Genomic DNA, 26,208 nt, shown 5'->3' with positions numbered 1-26,208 from the left:
GTGTGGTCTCACTGGGGCTCTGTACAACTGCAGAAGCACCTCTTTGCTCCTATAGTCGATTCCTCTTGTTATAAAGGCCAAAATGCCATTCGCTTTCTTCACCGCCTGCTGTACCTGCGCACCTAAGCCTCCAGCGCGTTATAATTTGCTGCAGATTCCAGAACCCGCAGTCTCTTGTGTCTCCATCACTGGATCACCGCTGCCTATTTGCACCAGTCTGTGCAGACACAAAATGCTGGAGTAACTTTGTGGATCAGGCACCATCTCTGGAGAAAAAGAAGAGATGTTGCTTTGGTTTGGAAGCCCTTCTTCAGACCACAGAACGTCACCTATTCCTTTTCTCCAGAGATCTGCTGAGTTACTCCAGCATTTTGTCGACCTTCAGTATAAACCAGCATCTGCAGTTCCTTCCTACACGTGTGGTCTGCAGCTGGTGCGGGCCGTTCACGAGAGAGTCAAAGATCAAAGTTGCAAAGGGATGCGCAGAGACCCAGATTCCTGAGCTTATTGTGTTACCTATGAGAATTGTGTTTACAGACCTGTTAGCTTAGTTTAGTTTAGTTTAGTTTAGAGATACAGTGCGGAAACAGGCTCTCTGGCCTAACAGAGTCCACACCGACCAGCCATCCTCACACATTAAAGGGCCTCTCCCACTTGCCGATTTTTTCGGCGACTGCAGGCGTCATATCAGGGTCGGCAAAAGATTTTCAACATTTCAAAATCCAGCGGCGAGAAAAAAAACGTTGCGACACTTGAAAAAACGGCGCGCATCAATACGCACGTCATCGCGCCGCGTCACACCGCGAATTTCTCGGCCAACCGATACGTCACGGTCAATTATGCCGGCAGTCGACCGGAAAAAATCGGCAAGTGGGACAGGCACTTGACACCATCCTCCACAACGGCGACAACTTACTGTTTACAGAAGCCAATTAACCTACAAACCTGCACTTCTTTGGAGCGTGGGAGGAAACCGAAGATCTCGGTGAAGACACACGCTGGTGACGTGGGGAACGTACAAACTCCGTACAGACAAGCGCCCGTGGTCGGGATGGAACCCGGGTCTCTGCCGCTGTGAGGCAGCAACTCTGTCGCTGCGCCGCCCTTTGAACTGATTCGGGTATCCTGCTGCTGCCAGTTGAGAGTTTTGACAGTACATGACAATTAACAGAGAGCGGGGAGAGGGGCGTGGAGGAGGGAAGAGTGAAAGGCTCCAGGGTGTGAGTCTTGAATAAGAGCTGGTATCCCGACCAAACTCAGGACTTCACTCGACAAGCCTTAAGGGCCTGTCCCACTTGGCCGTCATTTACGCGACAGGCCGGTAGTGACTGACCTGCGACGGTCGGGCGTGTCATCATGCACCCGCACAGCCGTCTGGAGCGCGTGGCGTCATTTGAAGATGGACACAAAATGCAGGAGTAACTCAGCAGGACCGGCAGCATCTCTGGAGAGAAGGAATGGATGATGTTTCTGGTCGAGACTCTTCTTCTGTCTGAAGAAATGGTCTCGACCCAAAACATCGCCCGTTGCTTCTCTCCAGCGATGCTGCCGGTCCCTCTGAGTTACTCCAGCATCTTGTGTCTATCTCCGATCGTCTTGGCCCCGCTCTGGGAGTAGGAGTGGGGGCCAGATCCGGATCCGCAGCAGCCGTGAGCCCCAGGCCGAGCTCGGCGATCGTGTGCCTGCTTCTGCTGCTGTTGGAGGTGAGACGTTGCGTCTCGCCAGGGTCTTGGGCCTGTCCCACTTTGGCCGTCAGTTACACGACAGCCCGGTGGCGCGCGAAGATTTTGTGCAGGACGATGTCCACACTCCTCCACGCCACTCCATGCGCCCATCCCCGTGTTACCCACGCACTACCCACACGCTAACAGGTCGCGTAAATGGCGCGCGAATGACGGCCAAGTAGGACAGGCCCTTTACCGCACTGGCCTGATCACTTCGACACTGTGGTGTGTGCAATCTCACCACGTAGTAATTACTGGCATATGTTCCTCATTTAACAGCGTGGTTTGTCTGCACTCGCTGCAATGTGAATTAGGTTCTGCTGAGGTCGTGAATGATGCAGCTTAGCATCACTAGATCACTTTTTTTATTCACCAACATAATCAAAGACATGTCGTGCCAAGGTAATCAAAGACTTGTCCCAGCCGGGTCATTCATAGCGTCGCACTCATACAGCATGGAAACAGGCCCTTCAGCCTCCTGGACCACTTGCATCCCGTCACTCTCCGCCCCTCCCCCAGCCAAGCCGTGCCAGCTTCATAGTCTTCTTGTTGAGGCTCATCGTCCGTAACTCGTTTTCACCCAGCATGCAGCTACCAATGGCCTGTTTCTTTTATCCTCGTTCGGGGGCCTGTCCCACTTGGGCGACCTAACCCGCGATTTCTGGCGAGTTTGCCCTCGACTCATACTCGTACACAAGGTCGTAGGAGGTCTTTGTAACTCTCCTTCATGCTTGAGAGTAGTCCCCGCGTACTCGAGGCCTCAGCTAGGTCGCGGAGTTTTTTTCAACATGCTGAAAAATGCCCGCGAGTAAAAAAAGGTCGCCATGGAAAAAATCGATACTTTTTATACTCGTAGGTTTAGTCGTAGTAGGTCGTAATAGGTCGGCATGTTAGTCGTAGGTAATCGAGGGTAGTCAAAGGTAGTCCTAGATAGTCTTCATCAGTCGAAGGGAGATCGAAGGAGGTCATCTTCACTCTCCACTATTCGGTGTCCAATTTTCCCGAAGTTAGCCATTGCTAGTCATAGCTGGTCGAAGCTAGTCTTCTACACGGTTGAAGGAGGTCTTCAACATGTCATTTTGTCAAACTCTTCTAAACTCGCAAATTGGGTCGCCCAAGTGGGACAGCCCCTTTGCATATCTTTCATTCCTTAGTTCTACATCTCTCTCCATCACCGTCTATATCACTCGTTTCCCTTCCCCCCGACTCTGTGTCTGAAGAAGGGTCTCGACCCGAAACGTCACCTATTCCTTTCCTCCAGAGATGCTGCCTGACCCGCTGAGTTACTCTAGTTTTGTGTCTACCTTCAGCCCAACTTTAGTTCAGTTCAGTTCATTGTCTTATGCACCAAGCTAGACTGAATAGCTTTTGTTGCTTGCTACCCAGTCAGTGGAAAGCCTATACACGATCGAGCTGTCCACAGTGTACAGATACAGGATGAAGGGAATAACGTTTAGTGCAAGATAAAGTCCAGTAAAGCCCGATTAAAGATAGTCCTAGAGTCTCCAATGAGGTAGATGGGAGGTCAGGACCGCTCTCTAGTAGACCCGGGAAGAAACTGGCCCTGAATCTGGAGGTGGTGTGCGTTTTCACACTTCTGTACCTCTTGCCTGATGGGAGAGGGGAGAAGAGGGAGTGACCGAGAGAGGGGTGAGACTGGTCCTTGATGATGCTGCTGGCCTTGCCGAGGCAGTGTGATGTGTAGATGGAGTCAATGCAAGGGAGGTTGGTTTGCGTGATGGTCTGTGAAACCACAGGGTTTTGGAACTTGCCCACACCGACCAACATGCCCCACCTGCCTGCGTTTGGCCCATATCTCTCTGAACCTGTCCTATCCACGTACCTGTCTAAATGTTTCGTAAACGTTGCGATAGTCCCAGCCTCAACTACCTCCACCGGCAGCTCGTTTCATACACCCACCACCCTTTGTGTAAAAAAGTTGCCCTTCAGGTTCATATTAAATCTTTCAACCCCCTCACCTTAAACCTATGTTTTCTGGTTCTCGATTCCCGACCTCTAGGTGAACGACTGTACATTGCTTCTTCCCGTTGCTCCAGTCCAACAGAAGGTACAGAAGCTTGAAAGCACGCACCACCAGACTCAGGAACAGCTTCTTCCCCTCTGTTATCAGGCTTCTGAACGGTCCTTCCATAAGCTAGGGTACTGTCCGATTCTCCTCTACCCCATTGCAGACATTGGACTTTGTCTCTGGAACTGGTGCGCTACAATGCTGAGAACTACAGTATATTCTTGCTATTGAGGGAGTGCAGCGTAGGTTCGCAAGGTTAATTCCCGGGATGGCGCGACTGTCATATGCTGAGAGAATGGAGCGGCTGGGCTTGTACACTCTGGAGTTTAGAAGGATGAAAGGTGGATCTTATTGAAACATAAAAGATTGTTAAGGTTTTGGACACGCTAGAGGCAAGAAACATGTTCTTGATGTTGGGGGAGTCCAGAACCTGGGGCCACTCAGTTTAAGAATAAGGGGTAAGCCATTTAGAACGGAGATGAGGAAACACTTTTTCTCACAGAGAGGTGTGAGTCTGTGGAATTCTCTGCCTCAGAGGGCGGTGGAGGCCGTTTCTCTGGTTACTTTCAAGAGAGAGCTAGATAGGGCTCTTAAAGATAGCGGAGTCAGGGGATATGGGGAGAAGGCAGGAATGGGGTACTGATTGGGGATCGTGGATCGGCCTCTACAGACGTCTGCAGACCCACAAGTAGACGACCCTAAGGAGGAGAGGACAGTCATACTGGTTTTGAGTGACTACCGATGATGATGATTAGATTAGCACAGCAAGGCAATGCTTGACTGTACCTCGGTACAAGTGTCAATACTAAAGCCAATCCACCAGCACGTTATATTCTGCCGCAGATTTCAGCATCTGTTGCTTCCCCACCACTAGATTATTGTTGCCAATTCGCCACCAATCGTGGCCTGTTCACGAGGAAGTCACGAACAGGTGCAAAGGGACGCGTAAAGACCCAGTTCACTTATCATAAGATCATAAGTGCTAGGAGCAGAATTAGGCCATTCGGCCCATCGACTACTCTGCCATTCAATAGACAATAGACAATAGGTGCAGGAGTAGGCCAATCCGGCCCTTCGAGCCAGCACCGGCATTCACTGCGATCATGGCTGATCATCCCCAATCAGTACCCCGTTCCTGCCTTCTCCCCACATCCCCTGGCTCTATTTAACTCTCTCTTGAAAGCATCCAGAGAATTGGCCTCCACTGCCTTCTGAGGCAGAGAATCATGGCTGATCTATCTCTCACTCCTACACTGGAAGGGCCAGGAAGAAGAGCGGGCAAGATCATCTCTGACCCCTCTCACCCTGGCCACAAACTGTTTGAATCACTTCCCTCTGGAAGGCGACTGTCAAAGCTGCCACAGCCAGACATAAAAACAGTTTTTATCCACGAGTAGTTGCTCTAATCAACAGCCTCCCTTTGATCTGGTATTTTGTTGGTTCACATGCTTGATCAATGGTGTTTTATCATTAATGTTTTATTATTATTAATGTTCAGTGTTTTCTGAGTCATTCGTAACTGTCACTGTATGTCATGTTGTTACTTGTGGGCGGAGCACCAAGGCAAATTCCTTGTATGTGAATACTTGGCCAATAAACGTATTCATTCATTCATTCATTCATACACTTCGTAACATTAAAGAACGGCTGGTCAGAACTTCAGAACATCCTGTTCTCCTTCCTCCCTTCTCCTCACAACCAGATACAGAGCGGAAACAGGACTACTGAGTCCGCGCCGACCAACAATCCCCGCACCCAATCAATATCCTACACACACTGGGGACAATTTACAATTTCACCGAGCCAACTAGCCTGCAAACCTGCGCATGTGGGAGGAAACTGGAGCACCTGGAGTAAACCCACGCAGGTCCCTCTGTGCAGACAGCAGCTGTAGTCGGGATCAAACCCGGGTCTCTGGCGCTGTAAGGCAGCAACTCTACCCATGCTGTTGGCTACTGTTTTGTGCAAAAAAAACTCTCTCCTCAGGCATCAGGTTCGACGTCCCCAAGGCCGAAGAATAGAAAATGAAATCCAAGCCATTTGATTTCGCAACCCAAACAGTAATTTTCTCGTATTATTTCGCAACCCAAAACGCCAAAGTCACACAGACTCTGTGAACCTAATCCCCTCGATTCTCCTGTGGGTCTTGGATCATATTCTGATTAAAATTTCAACGTGACTGACACAAAGATCAACATTATACAGCGCACACCACTACAAGCTGCACTAACATGCACCGAGCGTCGCTCATTGTAAACACCTCCCTGCTCCAAGATCAACAATTCCTCGGCCGAAATCCTTTCATTCTCATTGCCTCTGTGACACTCATCATCTTATCTTAATCTTAACCTAATCCCGGTTTTCGAGAGAAAAAAAAAAAAAAATTTTGAGCAAAAAATGAAAATTTCTCGCATATAAAAAAATTCAACCTGACTGACAGAAATATCAACACGTCCCACGCAGTTTGAAAAGAAATGATATTACTTTTGAGTGCTGGCGGACAAATATTTTCCCTGTAAATATGAAGGATTCTCCATCTGAATAGTTCTAAGTTGGACCATCCAGAAAAAACATGCTAAAACAACGCGTTTGCTTCAGGCTGGGGGAACATGGCCGGTTTATCACACACGTACATGTACAGAGAGATTAGTTTAGAGATACAGCGCGGGACAGAGGCCCTTCGGCCCACCGAGTACGTTCCAACCAGTATTCCCCACACACTAAAGGGCCTGTCCCGCTTGGCGATTTTTTCGGCGACTGCCAACATCACTGACTGACGTTTCAGGTCACCGAAAAATTTGCGGCGTGTGACAAGTTTTTTCAAGTGTCGCAACATTATTTTTTATTGCCGCTGAATTTTGAAACGTTCAAAATGTTTTGGCGACCCTGATATGACGCCGGCAGTCGCCGAAAACAATCGCCAAGTGGGACAGGCCCTTAACACTATCCTACACACACTAAGGACAATCATACAACAGGCCCTTCAGCCCAACTCACCCATGCCAACCAAGATATCTAAGCACGTCCTGTTTGCCCGAGTTTGGCCCATACCCATCACCAATGTCCTGTGCACTGCAACATCAGAATACTTCCCATAGCGTCTCTCTAGAGAATTCTACCAGCAACAGTCCACACATAACAAATTTCCACACACAAATCTTACAATGGCCAAATATTGTTATAAGTGGCTTAGTTTAACCTGCCCCTTAACTCCAAGAAGACCAAGGAGCTCATTGTAGACTTCAGGAAGTCCAGAGGCGGCACGCACACCCCCATCCACATTAACGGGACGGAGGTGGAACGTGTTTCTAGCTTCAGGTTCCTGGGAGTCAACATCTCCGATGACCTCTCTTGGACCCACAATACCTCTACTCTGATCAAGAAGGCTCATCAGCGTCTCTTCTTCCTGAGGAGACTGAAGAAGGTCCATCTGTCTCCTCAGATCCTGGTGAACTTCTACCGCTGCACCATCGAGAGCATCCTTACCAACTGCATCACAGTATGGTATGGCAACTGCTCTGTCTCCGACCGGAAGGCATTGCAGAGGGTGGTGAAAATTGGTTCACCAGTTCCACGCTCCCCTCCATTGAGTCTGTCCAAAGCAAGCGCTGTCTGCGGAGGGCGCTCAGCATCGCCAAGGACTGCTCTCACCCCAACCATGGACTGTTTACCCTCCTACCATCCGGGAGGCGCTACAGGTCTCTCCGTTGCCGAACCAGCAGGTCGAGGAACAGCTTCTTTCCGGCGGCTGTCACCCTACTCAACAACGTACCTCGGTGACTACCAATCCCCCACCCCCCCCCCCCCCCCCCCCCCCCGGACGCTTATTTTTTTTTTAATTCAAATCGTTTGCTATGTCGCTCTTCAAGGGAGATGCTAAATGCATTTCGTTGTCTCTGTACTGTACACTGACAATGACAATTAAAATTGAATCTGAATCTGAATCTAGTTTAGTTTAGAGATACAGCGCGGAAACCAGTCCTTCAGCCCACCGAGTCCGCACCGACCAGCGTTCCCTGCATATTAACACTATCCCGCACACAACCAGGGACAATTTACATTCATACCAATTAACCTACAAACCTAAACGTCTTTGAGATGTGGGAGGAAACCGAAGAGCTCGAAGAAAACCCATGCAGGCCACGGGGGGAACGTACAAACTCCGTACAGACGGTACCCGTAGTTGGGATCGAACCCGGGTCTCTGGCGCTGTGAGGCAGCAACTCTACCGCTGCGCCACCGTGCCACCCCAGCATTAAGGCAATCATGATTTTCTCCACAATTCTATTGGATTAGTGTAAATAAGACATTGTACAAGACAACGGTGAGGCAATATTTAGAGTATCGTGGTCAGTTTTGGTCAGGAAAGAGGGGGAGGTCGTTGAGGGGGAAAGGGTGTAGAGAAGACTTACGAGGAGGTTGCCAGGCCTCAGGGCCCTTGAGCTACAGGGAGAGATTGTGCAGGCCAGGACTTTATTACTTAGAGCGCAGGAGGATGAGGGGCTGATCTTATAGAGGAGTATAAGTTCATGAGAGCAATAGATCTGGTAAATGCACAGTCTTTTACCTAGAGTAGGGGAAATCAAAAACCAGAGGACATATGTTTAAGGTGAGGGGGGAAAAAGGTTGGCAAGTCTGAAACGAGCTGCCGGGGTTTGACAAACATTCGGACAATACATGAATACGGTAGATTTAGAGGAATATGGGCCCAAGTTCAGGCGTGGGACTAGTGCAATGGGGCATGTTGCACAGATTCACCACCCTCTGAATGTAGACGGCACCTGATTACAATCAAACCATCCACACAGTACAGATAAATGATAGAGGGTATAACAAGGTAAAGCCCAGTAAAGTCCAATTAAAGATAGTTCTGTGGCGGCTCCTAAGGGTCGTGCCATCATACTGCCGAACCCCTCGGCACAGGAGTGGTGCAGTCCGGAGGCGGCCCTCAGCCGGAGGGTTTAAAAGGCAGGGGTTTGGGTGCCATCTTCCTCTGGTTTCGTCTTCCCTTCAACCGGGAGGAATACAATAAAGGTGCTTCTCAAAACGCTGGACTTCGTGCCTCCTTTCGAGACCCACACACTACAGTTCTAAGCTTTCCAACGAGGTAGATGGGTGCTCTCTATTTGGTGAGAGGACGGTTCAGTTGCCTCATGAGTTCATGTGATAGGAGCAGAATTAGGCCATTCGGCCCATCGTCTCCTCCGCCATTCAATCATGGCTGATCTATCTATCCTTCTTAACCCCATTCCCCATGCTCTCTCCCCATAACCTCTGACACCTGTACTAATCAAGAATATATCTATCTCTGCCTTAAAAATATTTAATGACTTGGCCTCCACAGCCTTCTGGGGCAATGACTTCCACAGATTCACCACCCTCTGACAAAATTCCTCTTCATCTCCTTCCCAAAGGAAAGGTTATGACCTTTGGTACTAGACTCTCCCGCTAGTGGAAATATCCACTCCACATCCACTCTATCCAGGCCTTTCACTATTCGGCAAGTTTACCGAGTTGCCTAATGGCAGCTGGGAAAAAACCTTGCGGTGCAGGCTCAAAGGGCCAAATAATGTGTAAAATAGTCAATCTGTGTCCACAACATAGAACGTAGAACAGTAGACTCTGATGGGCCGAATGCCCTAATTCTGCTCCTATCATTTATGATGTTATGATCATAAATAAATAAATGTTATGATCATAAATGATCTATTTCATTCACTCCATAGATGCTGCCTCACCCGCTGAGTTTCTCCTGCATTTTTGTCTACCTTCGATTTTTCCAGCATCTGCAGTTCTTTCCGCTTATAAGTAGGTTTTTTAGCCAAGTATTCACATACAAGGAATTTGCCTTGGTGCTCTGCCCACAAGTAACAACATGACAGTTACGAATGACTCAGAAAACACTAAACATTAATAATAATAAAACATTAATGATAAAACACCATTGATCAACATAGCAACATAGAAAATAGGTGAAGGAGTAGGCCATTCGGCCCTTCGAGCCTGCACCGCCATTAAATATGATCATGGCTGATCAGTATCCCATCCCTGCCTTCTCTCCATACCCCCTGATCCCTTTAGCCACAAGGGCCACACCTAACTCCCTCTTAAATATAGCCAATCAAGCATGTGGACCAACAAAATACCAGATCTTATACCTCTCTTGCCTGGTGGGAGAGGGGAGAAGAGGGTCTGAGTGGAAGAGGGGCAAGGGGTTAGAATGAGGACAAGCGGTAAGCAGTATTCCCTGGTGGCGATCGAAACCTTGCCTGCCTCACAGCAGCGGAGAAAGTTCCCACCAGGCTCATTTACGCCGCTAATCCAATGTCCAGCGAGACAAAGCCAGTTTGATCGCCATCCGGTCACAAACTCACCGAGGTCACAAGTGGGGTTTTTATTATTTAACAAACGGGGAGCATTCTCCGACATCCCTCCCGTCAGGAGCTACAAAGAGCTCCGACGATGAGAAAAAGCCACATCGGCATTTAAACAAAAATATGGACGCAGATTTAAAGACCACTAGAAAGGCAGGGAAAACAAATAAAGGGATGTGAATTATAATCGGAACTGCTACGGTTTAATATATATGTATTTTCAAAAGGAGCGGGCTTGGGTCACACAAGATTTCCTCCTTTGTGGGAGCTTTATTCCTTGAAACTACTGCTGAAACATGACACTAAATACAGTAAACGCTCGCTTTAATGGACCTCTTTATAACGTCGAGTGTGGAAAGGAACTACAGATTCCTCTGCTCCCCTCTCCCATCGGGGCAAAATGTGCAGAGGTGTGAAAACGCACCAGAGACTGCTCCCTGGCAAATTTGTCCCTTCCCACCCAAACCACCCCCCCTCCCCGGGCACTTTCCCTTGCAACTGCAGGAAATGCTACACTTGTCGCTTTACCTCCCCCCCTCGACTCCATCCAAGGACCCGAGCAGTCTTTCCAGGTGAGGCAGAGATTCGCCTGCACCTCCTCCAACCTCATCTATTGCATCCGCTGCTCTAGGTGTCAGCTGCTCTACATCGGTGAGACCAAGCGCAGGCTCGGCGATTGCTTCGCCCAACACCTCCGCTCGGTTCGCAATAAACCAACCTGATCTCCCAGACTCACAACCCTCTGTGTGAAAAAGTTTTTCCTCATCTCCGTTCTAAATGGCCTACCCCTTATTCTTAAACTGTGGCCCCTGGTTCTGGGCTTCCCCAACATCGGGAACATGTTTCCTGCCTCTAGCGTTTCCAAACCCCTTAATGATCTTATATGTTTCAATGAGATCTCCTCTCATCCTTCTGAATTCCAGAGTGTGCAAGCCCAGCCGCTCCATTCTCTCGGCATATGACAGTCCTGCCATCCCGGGAATTAACCTGGTGAACCTGCGCTTCTTCTTCTTGCGAATGAAACATAAACCAAAGGAATAGTTAGATCTCAAGCTGGGTGTTGAGCAGCCAGGTTGTTGTCTCTGCGTCAATGTCTGCCAGGCCCTGAGCTCCATTTGGGTGGGTGGTAGGGCGGGCACCTAGAGATGACATGGTTGGCTGTCTGTTGTTCTGCCCCACATTCACAGGCTGGGCTCTGGCGGAGGGAGCCCCCATCTCCACACGCTGGCGTTGAAACGCCCAACTCCAGTACCAAGTCTGTTGAGCTTCACCCATGCTCCTCTGGGGAGCTCAGACCCTGGACAGCTTTTATCTGGAGAACCTACGCTGCACTCCCTCAATGGCAAAAAAAGATATTTCAATGCTGGATCAGTCGATTAAACGCAACCTCTTGCTTGCTGCGTCCCCTTATCCCTGTCTTCCCTGTGAAAGTTATTTATGCCCCTGTCCCACTTAGGAAACCTGATCGGAAACCTCTGGAGACTTTGCGCCCCACCCAAGGTTTCCGTGCGGTTCCCGGAGGTTTTTGTCAGTCTTCCTGCCTGCTTCCACTACCTACAACCTCCGGCAACTACCTGCAACCTCCGGGAACCGCACGGAAACCTTGGGTGGGGCGCAAAGTCTCCAGAGGTTTCCGTTCAGGTTTCCTAAGTGGGACAGGGCCATAATAATGAACCTGAATTCATCTCTCAGTCGGCCAGTGCGTTCTGATTATAACAAATCTCTCTGTACGGTTCTCTCCCCCCCCAAATTATCTCTCGTCTCCGCTGGCCTGCCCAACAGTCAACACTGCTTCACCTCATCTATCAAACATCGTTGAAGAATTCCGAACAGCACCGTTACTCACGGAAAAGCAATAAAATGTCGGGGCAGCTCCTTAAAATAAATATCATCCCTGGTCTCTGGCACTTGTTGGTTTTTTTAGTTGTTTTGTTGTTATGTCTTTGAGAGAGAGAAATAAAAAATCAATTAAGCAAACAGCCCTTGAAGACTCTTGGCTGAAGTGCTGATATGTGCAGACTGAGTCATCGAGTGCCAAGAATACTTGGCCCGGCGTGCAACCACAGAGACACATTCACGTGTGGGTTATGAGGGTGGAGGATGCCCACTCGCGAGGTCTCAGCACGGACGACTTGCTTTTATTCAACGCTTTCACAGCAGCTAATTAACTTACAAACAATATCACACGGCCAGCCGCTGTGGAAGACAGTAGGAAAGAAAGGTGGCTTGAAAACATGTCCACGGAGGAATAGTAACATCTTGAGTAATAGTTTGTGAGCAAATAGAGATGGGGAGACTGAATTCCAGAGTTTAGGGCTAAGCCTGCTGATGTTGCAGGTTCCAAAGGCATGCGTACAAGACGCCTGGGTAGGAGGGACCTGCAGATGCTGGTTGTCACTGGCGATCGATACAAAACGCTGGAGCAACTCAGCGGGTCGGGCAGCGTCTCTTGAGGGAAGGAATAGGTGATATTGCGGATTGAGCGGTCACGGTGGCGCAGCGGTAGAGTTGCCATCTTGCAGCGAATGCGGCGCCGGAGACCCGGGTTCGATCCCCGACTACGGGTGCTGCCTGTACGGAGTTTGCACGTTCTCCCCGTGACCTGCGTGGGTTTTCTCCGGGATCTTTGGTTTCCTCCCACACTACAAAGACGTGCAGGTTTGTAGGTTAATTGGCTTGGTGTAAAGGTGAAAATTGTAGGATAGTGTTAATGTGCGGGGATCGCTGGTCGGCGCGGACCCAGTTGGCCGAAGGGCCTGTTTCCACGCCATATCTCTAAACTAAACCAAACCTTATATCTAAACTAAACTAAACCTTGTCTGAAGAAGGGTCTCGACCCGAAACGTCGCCTATTTCCTTCGCTTCATAGATGCTGCCTCACCCGCTGAGTTTCTCCAACATTTTTGTCTACCTTCGATTTTCCAGCATCTGCAGTTCCTTCTGAAAAATAAACCTTATATCCGATCTATTGGGAAAGCACGCAAAACAAAGCTTTTCACTGTACCTCGTTACATGCAACAATAATACACCCAAACCTGCAGTACATGGTATTTTTGCTGTGGATTCCAACATCTGCAGTTTCTGGTATCGTCATCACTAGATTATCGTGGCAAATTTGTACCGGTTTGAGATGGAGAGAAAATGCTGGAGAAACTCAGCGGGTCAGGTCGCAACTTTTCTTCACACCTGAAACGTCACCCATTCCTTTTCTCCAGAGGTGCTGCCTGACCCGCTGAGTTACTCCGGCATTTTGTTTCAGTCACAAGAAGTCTGTTTTGAAGGCAGGGCAGAAAGGGCTCAAGATTAGAACGGCGACTAATGCTGAGAACCGACGCACGATGGCGCAGCAGTAGAGTTGCCGCCGTACAGCGGCAGAGACCCGGGTGTGATCCTGGCCAAGGATGCTGTCTGGACGGAGTTTATATGTTCTTCCTGTGTCCGTGTGGGTTTTCTCCAGGTGCTCCAGTTTCTTCCCACACTCGTGCAGGTTTGTTGGCTAATTGGCCGCAAAACTGTGATCGCGTAGAAATAGCGTGGAGGTGATTGTCGCTCGTTGCAGGCTCGGTGGGCCAAATGGCCAGTTTCCACACTGTATCTCTAAACATAGAAACACAGACATAGAAACATAGAAAATAGGTGCAGGAGTAGAGGCCATTCGGCCCTTCGAGCCTGCACCGCCATTCAATATGATCATGGCTGATCATCCAACTCAGTATCCTGTACCTGCCTTCTCTCCATACCCCCTGATCCCTTTAGCCACAAGGGCCACATCTAACTCCCTCTCAAAAATAGCCAATGAACTGTGGCCTCAACTACCTTCTGTGGCAGAGAATTCCACAGATTCACCACTATCTGTGTAAAAAATGTTTTTCTCATCTCGGTCCTAAAACACTTCCCCCTTATCCTTAAACTGTGACCCCTTGTTCTGGACTTTCCCCAACATCGGGAACAATCTTCCTGCATCTAGCCTGTCCAACGCCTTATCTCCGGGTGCCCGCTCTACCACCCACCAAATGGAGCTCAGGGCCTGGCAGACATTGACGCATGTGACAACAACCTGGCTGCTCAACACCCGGCTTGTTTCCTGCCTCTAGCTTTCCTGCCCAAACCCTTAACAATCTTATATGTTTCAATGAGATCTCCTCTCATCCTTCTAAACTCCAGAGTGCACAAGCCAGGCCACTCCATTCTCTCAGCATATGACAGTCCCGCCATCCCGGGAATTAATTTTGGTTAGCATAGACAAGGGGGTGGGGAGATTGCAACCTTCACGTGGTCCGCCCTGTTTCGACGAATGCAATCAACCCGGCGTGCACAATCAAATAAGATCAAATAGAACAAGTTATCCGACAGCTTTAGGCTGTGCACGCCATACGCAAGAAGAAGAAGCATAGACAAGTTGGGTTGAATGGCCACCCATGGATGAACCATGAAGCTCTTACCACGACTGAGCACGCCTCCGCTTTCCTTGTAGTCCAGAATCTCAGCGTCCTTCCTCTGTAAGAGCAGCGTGAGGTCCACAGTCTGCCTGTGCAGAGCCTGCATCATGGTCAGTAGTGGACAGACCATGTGGTGGGACACCTGGAAATGGAGACAATGGTTAGGTTTAAGGTCAGTGTGTCAGAACGGACTGCCCATGCTGGTTTAAACCAAAGACGGAGACAATAGACAATAGGTGCAGGAGTAGCCCATTCGGCCCTTCAATGGCTGATCATCCCCAATCAGTACCCCGTTCCTGCCTTCACCTCATATCCCCTGACTCCGCTATTTTTAAGAGCCTATCTAGCTCTCTCTTGAAAGCGTCCAGAGAACCGGCCTCCACCGCCCTCTGAGGCAGAGAATTTCACAGACTCACAACTCTCTGTGAGAAATAGTGTTTCCTCGCCTCCGTTCTAAATGGCTTACTCCTTATTCTTAAACTGTGGCCCCTGGTTCTGGACTCCCCCCAACGTCTGGAACATGTTTCCTTCCTCTAGCGTGTCTAAGCCCTTAACAATCTTATATGTTTCAATGAGATACCCTCTCATTCTTCTAAACTCCAGAGTGTACAATCCCAGCTGCTCCATTCTCTTAGCATATGACAGTCCCGCCATCCCGGGAATTAACCTTGTAAAAGCTGTAGTAACGCAGCGGGACAGGCAGCATCTCCGGAGAGAAGGAATGGGCGATGCTTCGGGTCGAGACCCTTCTTCACCCGTTCCTTCTCTCCAGAGATGCTGCCTGGCATCTGCAGTTCCTTGTTGTGCAATCTATGCTCAATTGAAATGCGAGCAGATCCATTTCATCTCTGATTTTTCAACTTCCGAAGGAGTTTAACGCTGCCCATATATATATATATACACACACAAGTAGCAGAAACAAGGAACTGCAGATGCTGGTTCATATACGTATCCTCACAATTTCCTGTACACGCAGGAAGGAACTGCAGATGCTGGTTTGAACCGAAGATGGACACAAAGAGCTGGAGAAACTCAGCGGGACAGGCAGCGTCTCTGGAGAGAAGGAATGGGTGATATTTCAGGTCAAGATCCTTCTTCAGACCCGTCTCAACTCTTCTTGACCCGAAATATCACCCATTCTTTCTCTCCAGAGATGCTTCCTGAGTAACTCCAGCATTTTATGTCTACACTTCGAACCAGCTCGCCGCCCGCTCCCGCATTCCGCGGTCTTTAATGCGGCTATATGTCGGGTATGCCCGAGGTCGTGGCCTGTATTCCCTTGACTGGGTCCTCCGGACTTCGCCCCGGGCTTTAACAGGACCTCTAGGTAGAGGTTCCTGTAGGAAGATAAAACCTGGAAAAGGTTTTAAAAACATACCTTTAGGTCTGAGTGTGGCAGGAGAATCACGTTCACCCTGCCAGTCGTACGCAATGCGTTAGACGATATGACACGCATGCGACCTGGCGGGTTCTTCACGTAGTCACTCACGTGACTCTGAAGTAAAATGTGAGGTTATCCACTTTGGCGGCAAATACAAGGGAGCAGATTATTATCTCAATGGGGTTAGGTTAGGTAAGGGGGAGGGGGGAGGTGCATCGAGACCTGGGCGTCCTTGTACTGAAAGTTGGTGTGCAGGTACAGCAGGCAGTGAAGAAAGCTAATGGATGTTGGCCTTCATAACAAGAGGATTTCAGTATAGGAGTAAAGAGGTTCTTCTGCAGTTGTATAGAGCTCTGGTAAGACCACACCAGGAGCATTGTGTACAGTTTTGGTCTCCTAATTTGAGGAAGGACATCCTTGTGATTGAGGCAGTGCAGCGTAGGTTCACGAGATTGATCCCTGGGATGGCGGGACTGTCATATGAGGAAAGATTTAAAAGACTAGGCTCGTATTCACTGGAGTTTAGAAGGACGAGGGGCCTTCTTACAGAAACATATAAAATTATATAAGGGCTGGACAAACTAGATGCAGGAAAAATGTTCCCAAATGTTGGGCAAGTCCAGAACCAGGGGCTACAGTCTTAGAATAAAGGGGAGTCCATTTAAGACTGAGGTGAGAAAAAACGTTTTCACTCAGAGAGTTGTGAAATTGTGGAATTCCCTGCCACAGAGGGCAGTGGAGGCCAAATCACTGGATGGATTTAAGAGAGTTAGATAGAGCTCTAGGGGCTAGTGGAATCAAGGGATATGGGGAGAAGGCAGGCACGGGTTATTGATTTTGGACGATCAGTCATGATCACAATGAATGGCGGTGCTGGCTTTAAGGGCTGAATGACCTCGTCCTGCACCTATTTTCTATGTTTGTGTGTATAGATAGGCCAGGTTTGGAGGGAATTGGGGCAGATGGGACTAGTGTTGCTGGGGACATGTTGGCTGGTGGTTGTTTGCAAGTTGGGCCGAAGGGCCTGTCACCATGTTGTGTGACTGTAAGAGAGGGAGACTGTGCAGAAGGCATCTCGCTTTGCAAGCCCAGCATAGTGAGCTACTTTGTATGACAGCCGGAATTTCCCAAGGATTGAAGTGCTGGAATTTCAGACACTGTAAAATGAAATCGTCCGCAGACATGCACTTGAAAAATATATAAATATGAATTGAGGTGGAGCCTTTACCACAGCCTGGCGATTGGTATCAGAATGAATAACTGTGAGGTTTGCTGCTGTAAATAAACTGAGGTTTTTGAAAGCGTCTCAAAATCATATAAGACGAAGTTTCACATTTTTCAGTATTTGGTCACTTCAGTGGCAGGTTCATTAAAAACCAACACTGGGTGCCGTCTCTGCCTTGGATGTGGTCGGCACTCTGGCCGGCCAGGGACGCACGAGTCTGGGATTCAAACAGGCAGTGGTGCGAGACGCCTCTCTGCTGGGGCGTTGCCATGTGTTATTGCTTCACCACCAAACACCCTCAACCTTGGCCGACGGTGTCGGCGAGCTCAACCCTCACCCCAAGTCACAATCTTGTGGCTTCGACCCTCCGTTCCGCGCAGCCTGGGGCAAAAAAGTCCCAGCAGCGCTCCCGGGGCCTGTCGTCTGAGGGGCGCACGCTGTGCCGCCCGAGTGGGAGGCTGATGCCTTTCACAGACAGACGATGAGGCGTGGGCGGCACGGTGGCGCAGCGGGTAGAGCCGCTGCCTCACGGCGCCAGAGACCCCGGTTCAATCCTGACCTCGGGTGCCGTCTGTGTGCAGTGTGGTGCAGTGCAGTGTAATGTAGTGCAGTGTAGTGCAGTGTAGTGCAGTGTAGCGTAATGTAGTGCAGTGTAGTGTAGTGTAGTGTAGTGTAGTGCAGTGTAGTGTAGTGTAGTGTAGTGCAGTGTAGTGTAGTGTAGTGTAGTGTAGTGCAGTGTAGTGTAGTGTAGTGTAGTGTAGTGTAGTGTAGTGTAGTGTAGTGTAGTGTAGTGTAGTGTAGTGTAGTGTAGTGTAGTGTAGTGTAGTGCAGTGTAGTGTAGTGTAGTGTGTAGTGTAGTGTAGTGTAGTGTAGCGTAGTGTAGTGTAGTGTAGTGTAGTGTAGTGTAGTGTAGTGTAGTGCAGTGCAGTGTAGTGTAGTGTAGTGTAGTGTAGTGTAGTGTAGTGTAGTGTACAGTGTGTAGTGTAGTGTAGTGCAGTGCAGTGTAGTGTAGTGTAGTGTAGTGTAGTGTAGTGTAGTGTAGTGTAGTGCAGTGTAGTGTAGTGTAGTGTAGTGTAGTGTAGTGTAGTGTAGTGCAGTGTAGTGCAGTGTAGTGTAGTGTAGTGTAGTGTAGTGCAGTGTAGTGTAGTGCAGTGTAGTACAGTGTGGAGTGTAGTGTAGTGTAGTGCAGTGTAGTGTAGTGTAGTGTAGTGCAGTGTAGTGTAGTGTAGTGTAGTGTAGTGTAGTGCAGTGTAGTGCAGTGCAGTGCAGTGTAGTGTAGTGTAGTGCAGTGCAGTGTAGTGTAGTGCAGTGCAGTGTAGTGCAGTGTAGTGTAGTGCAGTGTAGTGCAGTGTAGTGTAGTGCAGTGTAGTGCAGTGTAGTGTGTAGTGTAGTGTAGTGCAGTGTAGTGTAGTGTAGTGTAGTGTGTAGTGTAGTGTAGTGTGTAGTGTAGTGTAGTGTAGTGTAGTGTAGTGTAGTGTAGTGTAGTGTGTAGTGTAGTGTAGTGCAGTGTAGTGTAGTGTAGTGCAGTGTAGTGTAGTGCAGTGTAGTGTAGTGTAGTGTAGTGTAGTGTAGTGTAGTGTAGTGTAGTGTAGTGCAGTGTAGTGTAGTGTAGTGCAGTGTAGTGTAGTGCAGTGTAGTGTAGTGTAGTGTAGTGTAGTGTAGTGTAGTGTAGTGTAGTGGTAGTGTATAGTGTAGTGTGGTGGTACAGTGTGTAGTGCAGTGTAGTGTAGTGTAGTGTAGTGTAGTGTGTAGTGTAGTGTAGTGTGTTGTGTGGGGTGTAGTGTTGTGTGGTGTAGTGTGGTGTGTTTTGTAGTGCAGTGTAGTGTAGTGCAGTGCAGTGTAGTGCAGTGCAGTGTAGTGTGGTGTAGTGTTGTGTGCAGTGTAGTGTAGTGTAGTGTAGTGTAGTGTAGTGTAGTGCAGTGTAGTGTAGTGTAGTGTAGTAGTGTAGTGTAGTGTAGTGTAGTGTAGTGTAGTGCAGTGCAGTGTAGTGTAGTGTGTAGTGTAGTGTAGTGTAGTGTAGTGTAGTGTAGTGTAGTGTAGTGTAGTGTAGTGTAGTGTAGTGCAGTGCAGTGCAGTGTAGTGTAGTGTAGTGCAGTGTAGTGTAGTGCAGTAGTGTAGTGCAGTGTAGTGTAGTGTAGTGTAGTGCAGTGTACATCATGTCAATAAAGTTGTACGCTACGTTTTGGGTCAATAAACAATAGACAATAGGTGCAGGAATAGGCCATTCAGCCCTTCGAGCCAGCAACGCCATTCAATGTGATGATGGCTGATCATTCCCCGCCCCAATCAGTACCCTGTTCCCACCTTCTCCCCGTATCCCCTGACTCCGCTATTTTTAAGAGCCCTATCTAACTCTCTCTAGAAAGCATCCGGAGAACCTGCCTCCACTGCCCTCTGAGGCAAAGAATTCCACAGACTCACCACTCTCTGTGAGAAAAAGTGTTTCCTCGTCTCCGTTCCAAATGGCTTACTCCTTATTCTTAAACTGTGGCCCTTTGTTCTGGACTCCCCCAACATCGGGAACATGTCTAGCGTGTCCAAACGCTTAAGAATTTTATATGTTTCTATAAGATCCCCTCTCATCCTAAATTCCAGTGAATACAAGCCCAGTCGCTCCATTCTCTCATAATATGACAGTCCCGCCATCCCAGGAATTAACCTGGGGAACCTACGATGCACTCCATCAGTAGCAAGAATGTCCTTCCTCAAACTAGGAGATCAAAATTGCACACAATACTCCAGGTGTGGTCTCACCAGGGGCCTGTACAACTGCAGTAAGACCTCCTTGCTCCTAAACTCAAATATTCTCGCAATGAAGGCCAGCATGCCATTTGCTTTCTTCACCGCTTGCTGTCCCTGCATGCTTACTTTCAGTGACTAATGTACAAGCACACCCAGGTCTCGTTGCACCTCCCCTTTTCCTAATCTGACACCTTTCTGATAATAATCTGCCTTCTTGTTTGTGCCACCAAAGTGGACAACCTCACATGTATCCACATTAAACTGCACCTGCCATGCATCTGCCCACTCACCCAACCTGTCCAAGTCACCCTGCATCCTCATAGCATCGTCCTCGCAGTTCACACTGCCACCCAGCTTTGCGCCATCTGCAAACTTGCAATTCCTTTGCCTAAATCGTTAGTATATATTGTAAATAACTGGGGTTCCAGCACCGAGCCTTGCGGCACCCCTCGTCACTGCCTGCCATTCCGAAAAGGACCCGTTAATTCCTACTCTTTGCTTGCTGTCTGCCAACCAGTTCTCCATCCATGTCAATACGCTACATTTCGGGACAAGATCCTTCTTCAGTGGGAACCATGTGCTGTACGACTGCAGGATCTCCTTGCTCCGATACGCAAATCCTCTCGCTGTGCAGGTGAACATGCCATTTTCTTTCTTCACTGCCTCTGCTGTGACCCAGTGCATGAGGGAGGGGGAGGAGGGGGGGGGGGGCAGAAAATCAAAACAAAATATCTGAAGATGCTGGAAATTTTCAAATGAAGACGGAAAATGCTAGAAATACTTGGCAGGTCTGGCTGCACTTGCGGAAAGAAAAACAGAGTTGATGTTTCTGGTCAAAGACCCTTTATCAATGAAGGGAATTCCCTGCCGTCAACAGAGAGAGAGAGAGAGAGAGTTCACGCGAGAGACTGCAGACTCTGGAAACTTCAGCAAAACAAGAAAGTGCTGGAGGAACTCAGCAGGTCAGGCACGTGCTGACACGATCTCGCGGCGGGAGTCTGGTGGGGAGCGCCACGTACCGTAGTCTGAGGATCCGCCCGGAATGTCCAGCCCGCCCGAAGGTCTGGGGAATCCGAAGAGCTGAAGGTGAATGAAGCCCCTGTACCACTTTCATCACCTAATTCACGACCTCTGCCGAGTTTGCCCTTGACTCGTACTCGCAGCATGGTCGTCACGAGGTCGTAGGTAGGTCGTAGCAGGCCGTGATGCTAGTCGTAGGTACAAGTAGGTCGGGATGTTTTTTCAACATGATGAAAAATTTCCACCAGTAAGAAAGGTTGTGAATTAAGTCGTGAAAGTGGGACAGGCCCTTAAATCACCTGGACCCAATAGACCGCGCCCTAATGTTCAGAACCAGGTGGCGTTAGAATTCTACTCCTGTTACTTATGATCTTGTGACCTCATAACCCGCGCGGCGGACCGGAACTCGCCCAGAAGATCCGGCTCGCCCGTTGTGGATCGAGGGACATAGAACCCACCTGGAGAAACGGCGAGAAATTAGCTGCGGGAGGGAGTAGGCCGCTGGAGGCCCTGCGAGCCTGGGGCACCTGGCCATTCAATATGATCATGGCGTGATCATCCAACTCGGCCTACAGCGGCGTACCTGCGGCTACGCTCCAAGCCGGGAACGTCGCCATAACTGGACCTTCATGGCCAGAAAAAGAATCCCTTACGGCACTTAGCAACAACTGGGAGGAAATGGTGCCAAACTGGCGACTCTGTATACTGTCTCTGTGTACTGTATCCTGCTCTACACTTGCCCTGTGTCCGGGATCTTTCTCTAAGATGCATCTAAGTGCTGATGTACAATGATACTTGCACTGAACTGCCCCCAGAGGCCCACTCTGTCCATAGAATTCTTTGTCACAGAAGGCTGTGGAGGCCAAGGCAATGGATATTTTCACGGCAGAGAAGATCCCTTACTCGATTTGTACGGGTTACAACAACGGGGGAGGCAGGAGAATGGGGTTAGGAGGGAGAGATAGATCTGGCATGACTCTGTATACTGTCTCTCTGTGGGCCGAATGGCCTACTCTCTACGATCCCTTATGACCTGTATATTTGCGAGATTTTTGCACTCTGATATCCTTGAGGCATGTACAAAAATACTGGCACTGAAACTCAGCCCCAGCAGCCCATCTCTGTTCGAATGGAATTCGTTTCGGGCCGAAACCCTTCTTCAGGCTGTGGAGGCCAAGGCAATGGATGGGGACAAGAAAGGAAAGAGATAGATAGATTCCCGATTTGGAGGTACGGGTGGAGACAGCAGGGGACTGAGGACGGTGTGAAGGCAGGAGAATTGGGGAATTAGGATGGGGGTGCAGATCTGCCATGATGAGGTGCTGTTCCTCCAATTTCCAGTGCTGCTGGAGATGACATGTTGGGCCGAATGGCCTAATTCTACGATCCCTTATGACCTTATTATTTGCAATCTTTTTGCACCCATGATATCCTTGAGGCATCCTGTTTAGAACGCCAGAGGGGGTTGTTGGGGCAGGGACGATCATAGCATTTGGTTTAGTTTGGTTTACGGAATACTATATGGAAACGAGCACTGACCCGTTGAGTCCACACAGTCCATCGATCAGCCGTTCACTATGTTATCCCACTTCCTGATTGATCAGCCCTCCCCGTTGGATTGCTACCTCAGTGACCCCTAGAGCTATGCCAGCAGGCGATTTGTCTCCTGTTAGGGTCTCCCATGCTGGACAGGTCGAAGGGTAGAGGCGAGACGGAGAGCGATCCACTGGTCCTCCAGGTTGGATGTCGAGCACAGGGCTAACAAATACTGTCTCGTAAAACAAATATGTTACAGCTCGCCCCCTCCGTGACACACCGGTCAACCTGAGGAGCACGTTCAGCAACAGACTGATTCCAAGAAACAGCACAGAACGCCACAGGAGATCCTTCTTCCCTGTGGCTATCAAACTGTACAACTCCTCCCCCTTCTGTCACGGGGAGAACGTGCAAACTCCGTACAGACAGCACCCATGGTCGGGATCGAACCTGGGTCTCTGGCGCAGTGAGCGCAGTAAGGCAGCAACTCTACCGCCCCGTCCCCACCCCCCCCCGCCGAGGTCTCCTGCCTTTCACATCCCGACCCTCTAACATACAGACTCAAGATTAAAAGCTTTCCTTCATCTCCCCTCTAATCCATCTCCCAATCACTTAAACCTCTGCCCCCTGGGTTTTGGGCCCCACTGCTGGGGGAAACAGGTAGTATTTGCTTATTTACTCAGTCTTGCTTCACAAGGCATGCTGAGTGGTCTGCTGCGGCTCCAAGGCTCGGTGGGGGAGCACCACAGTCTAGGGTCCTTCCGCTGCTGGACATGGGGGGGGGGGGGGGCAGGGTGTGGTGGAGACGCCCCTCAAAAGAAAGGAAGGGATTCCATGCCAGTTGGCCACATGAGTGGCAAGGATGGGGGACAGATTTGTGAAATTTGAGCAATGAATATAGACCGTATTGAACAATTTTGTATAGCCTCCGAAAATGTCTTGTAAATATTTATTACCTGAATAAAGTCCATTTTTGAAAATTAAAAAAAATGAATGCAAAGTTGCCAGCGAGGTCTCGGAGGACCAGGAGACGGACCCGAGTCTGTACTCCCACTCTGATGTGAGTCAGCTCGCTTCTGCTGGAATAAATCAGTTGGATTTCACATTCCTTCGACTGCCGCGAAAAGGCTTGATCCACCTGTGTGCTTTTTCAGAAAGAAAAACTCCCCGAGGTCTTGGCTGAGTGCAGGCTGCTTTGACTGCCCATGCCTTACCCCGGCCAACAGTAGTCGGCCTTATGCTGTGGGGATAGTTTAAAAAAAATATATATATATATATATATATATAAAGCTGGGTCACTGACGGTAAAGAATCGAGCCTCTCCCCGCACGCCCACCTCCGTCACTCCGCCACTGGCACTGTGTCTGTAGCGGTCAACGTCTGGAATTCCCTCCGTAAACCACTTTTAAGACTTTCCCCCAAATCCTCCCTCTTTCATCGCGCACCTTGGTCCGTGTGGATGCGGCACGATGGCGCAGCGGTAGAGACGCTGCCTCACGGCGCCAGTGACCCAGGTTCCATCCTGACCACGGGGTGGCGTCCGTACGGGGTTTGTACGTTCTCCCCCGGACCCGCGTGGGTTTTCTCCGGGTGCTCTGGTCTCCTCCCACAGTCCAAAGACGTCCAGGTTTGTTGGTTAATTGCATTCTCTAAAATGTCCCCAGTGTGCAGGATAGCACTATGGTGACCGCTGGTCGGCGCAGACTCAGTGGGCCATCAATAGACTCAGTGGTATCATCACTAGACTCAGTGGTATCATCACTAGACTCAGTGGGCCATCACTAGACTCAGTGGGCCAAAGGGCCTGACACTGCCCGGTATCTCTAGATCCGAAACTAAATGCTAAAAAAGATATAGCCTCGTTTCCGATGATATCCTTGAGGCATCGTGTTTAGAACGCCAGAGGAGGTTGTTTGAGGCAGGTACGATCATAGCATTTAGTTTTGTTCCCAGGATACTACATGGAGACCAGTACTTCGACCCGTCGAGTCCACACAGTCCATCGATCAGCCGTTCACTATGCTATCCCACTTCCTCGTCCACTCCCTGCCATTTCCAGAGGCCACGTCTTTTCCAAATCCGCACGTCTTTGGAATGGTGGAAGGAAATCGGAGCACCCGGAGAAAGCCCAGGCAGGTCACGGGGAGAACGTGCAAACTCCACACAGACAGCAGCCAAGATCAGGTACAGGTGTCAGGGGGTTATGGGGAGAAGGCAGGAGAATGGGGTTAGGAGGGAGAGATCGATCAGCCATGATTGGATGGCGGAGTAGACTTGATGGGCTGAATGGCCTAATTCTGCTCTTTTACAGTGATCTTATGAACAGGAAACTGTGACCTCCAAGAACAACTTCTTCCCAGCAACCACCATATTTTTAAGCCAGAGATAGATAGATTCTTGATTAGTACGGGTGTCCGGGCTAGGGGAGAAGGCAGGAGAATGGGGTTAGGAGGGAGAGGTCGATCAGCCACGATTGAATGGCGGAGTGGACTTGATGGGCTGAATGGCCTAATTCTACTCCTATTCCTTATGACCTTATCAAACCCGGGTCTCTGGCGCAGTGAGCCAGTGGCTCTACCAACTGTGCCTCTACGCCACCCTAAAATACACCTGGACAGGTACATGGATATTCATCTGCAGTTCCCTCTTAAATACATGGATAGGAATGGGTTAGAGGTATATGGACCAAATGCAGTCAAATGCGACCAGGTGGGTGATGCATATTGTTTGTCACGGATGAGTTGTGCTGAAGACTGAGTCCAGGACAATATATACGCAAGCTCTTATTGTTATAAAGTGAATATTAGAGTCAGAGCATATAATAGTGCTCACCCAGAGAGTTATGAATCTGTGGAATTCTCTGCCACAGAAGGCAGTGGAGGCCGACTCACTGGATGTTTTCAAGAGAGTTCGATTTAGCTCTTAGGGCTAAAGGAATCAAGGGATATGGGGAGAAAGCAGGAACGGGTCAGTGATTGTTGTTGATGATCATATTGAATGGCGGTGCTGGCTCGAAGGGCCGAATGGCCTATTCCTGCTCCTATATTCGATGTTTCTATGTTGAATGCATTTCTGCGAGATCAGATCGACACTCTGAATGACGATTCAGCAAGTATAAAAGAATGCCATGCGTTACAGTGGTGTTGGGGTATGGGCCAGTCCCACTCAGGCGATTTTTTAGACAACTACAGGCGACTAGTTTGTCGCCACATGTTCGCCGGGCGTAGTCTCCTCATGCAAAAAGTCGTAGCGTCTTTCTGGTCGCTGGTTTCTTTTTGGCGACAGTGGGTTTAACGCCAACGAGCGTAGCTTGACTTCTCCTGACGTGTTTGCTGCCGTAGGAAGCCGCCAGGATGACGTAGGTTGGCGCCGGTTTTACGGCGACCTGCTACGACCATGACAGTCGCCGGCAGTTGCCTACAAAAATCGCCAAGTGGGACAGGCCCGTACGGCAGTGCCATTGATCTGGTGGCACGTGTTTGAAACCACTAGAGATGTAATGTTGAAACAAAGAGTGTCACCACAGCAACTGGAATATTAAATCATTGCAATTAAATAAATCTGGATTTTGTTTCTTAAGTATTTGCTTGACTGAAAAATACAGCATGGAATCAGGTCATAGGTTGATGAGGGATAGGAGCTGAATTAGGCCACTCGGTCCATCAAGTTGACAGGTTAAGGATAAGGGGGAAATCCTTTAAAACCGAGATGAGGAGAACTTTTTTCACACAGAGAGTG

At 49.3% G+C, this 26,208-nt stretch overlaps 1 protein-coding gene across 1 annotated transcript in view; it reads right to left on the bottom strand.

The window, feature by feature from the left end:
- Positions 1-26,208, bottom strand: part of nhej1 (nonhomologous end-joining factor 1) — a 244,592-nt gene that overhangs the window by 203,706 nt on the left and 14,678 nt on the right. The window contains exon 4 of the mRNA XM_055638798.1: positions 14,570-14,708. Within this exon, the coding sequence (XP_055494773.1) occupies positions 14,570-14,708 (139 nt within the window). The remainder of the gene's footprint in view (positions 1-14,569; positions 14,709-26,208) is intronic.

This window comes from Leucoraja erinacea, chromosome 7 (genome assembly GCF_028641065.1).
Source record: "Leucoraja erinacea ecotype New England chromosome 7, Leri_hhj_1, whole genome shotgun sequence".
NCBI classification, from domain to species: Eukaryota; Metazoa; Chordata; class Chondrichthyes; order Rajiformes; family Rajidae; genus Leucoraja; species Leucoraja erinaceus.
The sequence above is the reverse complement of the archived record's forward strand: the minus strand, read 5'-3'. Positions and strand labels throughout refer to the sequence as shown.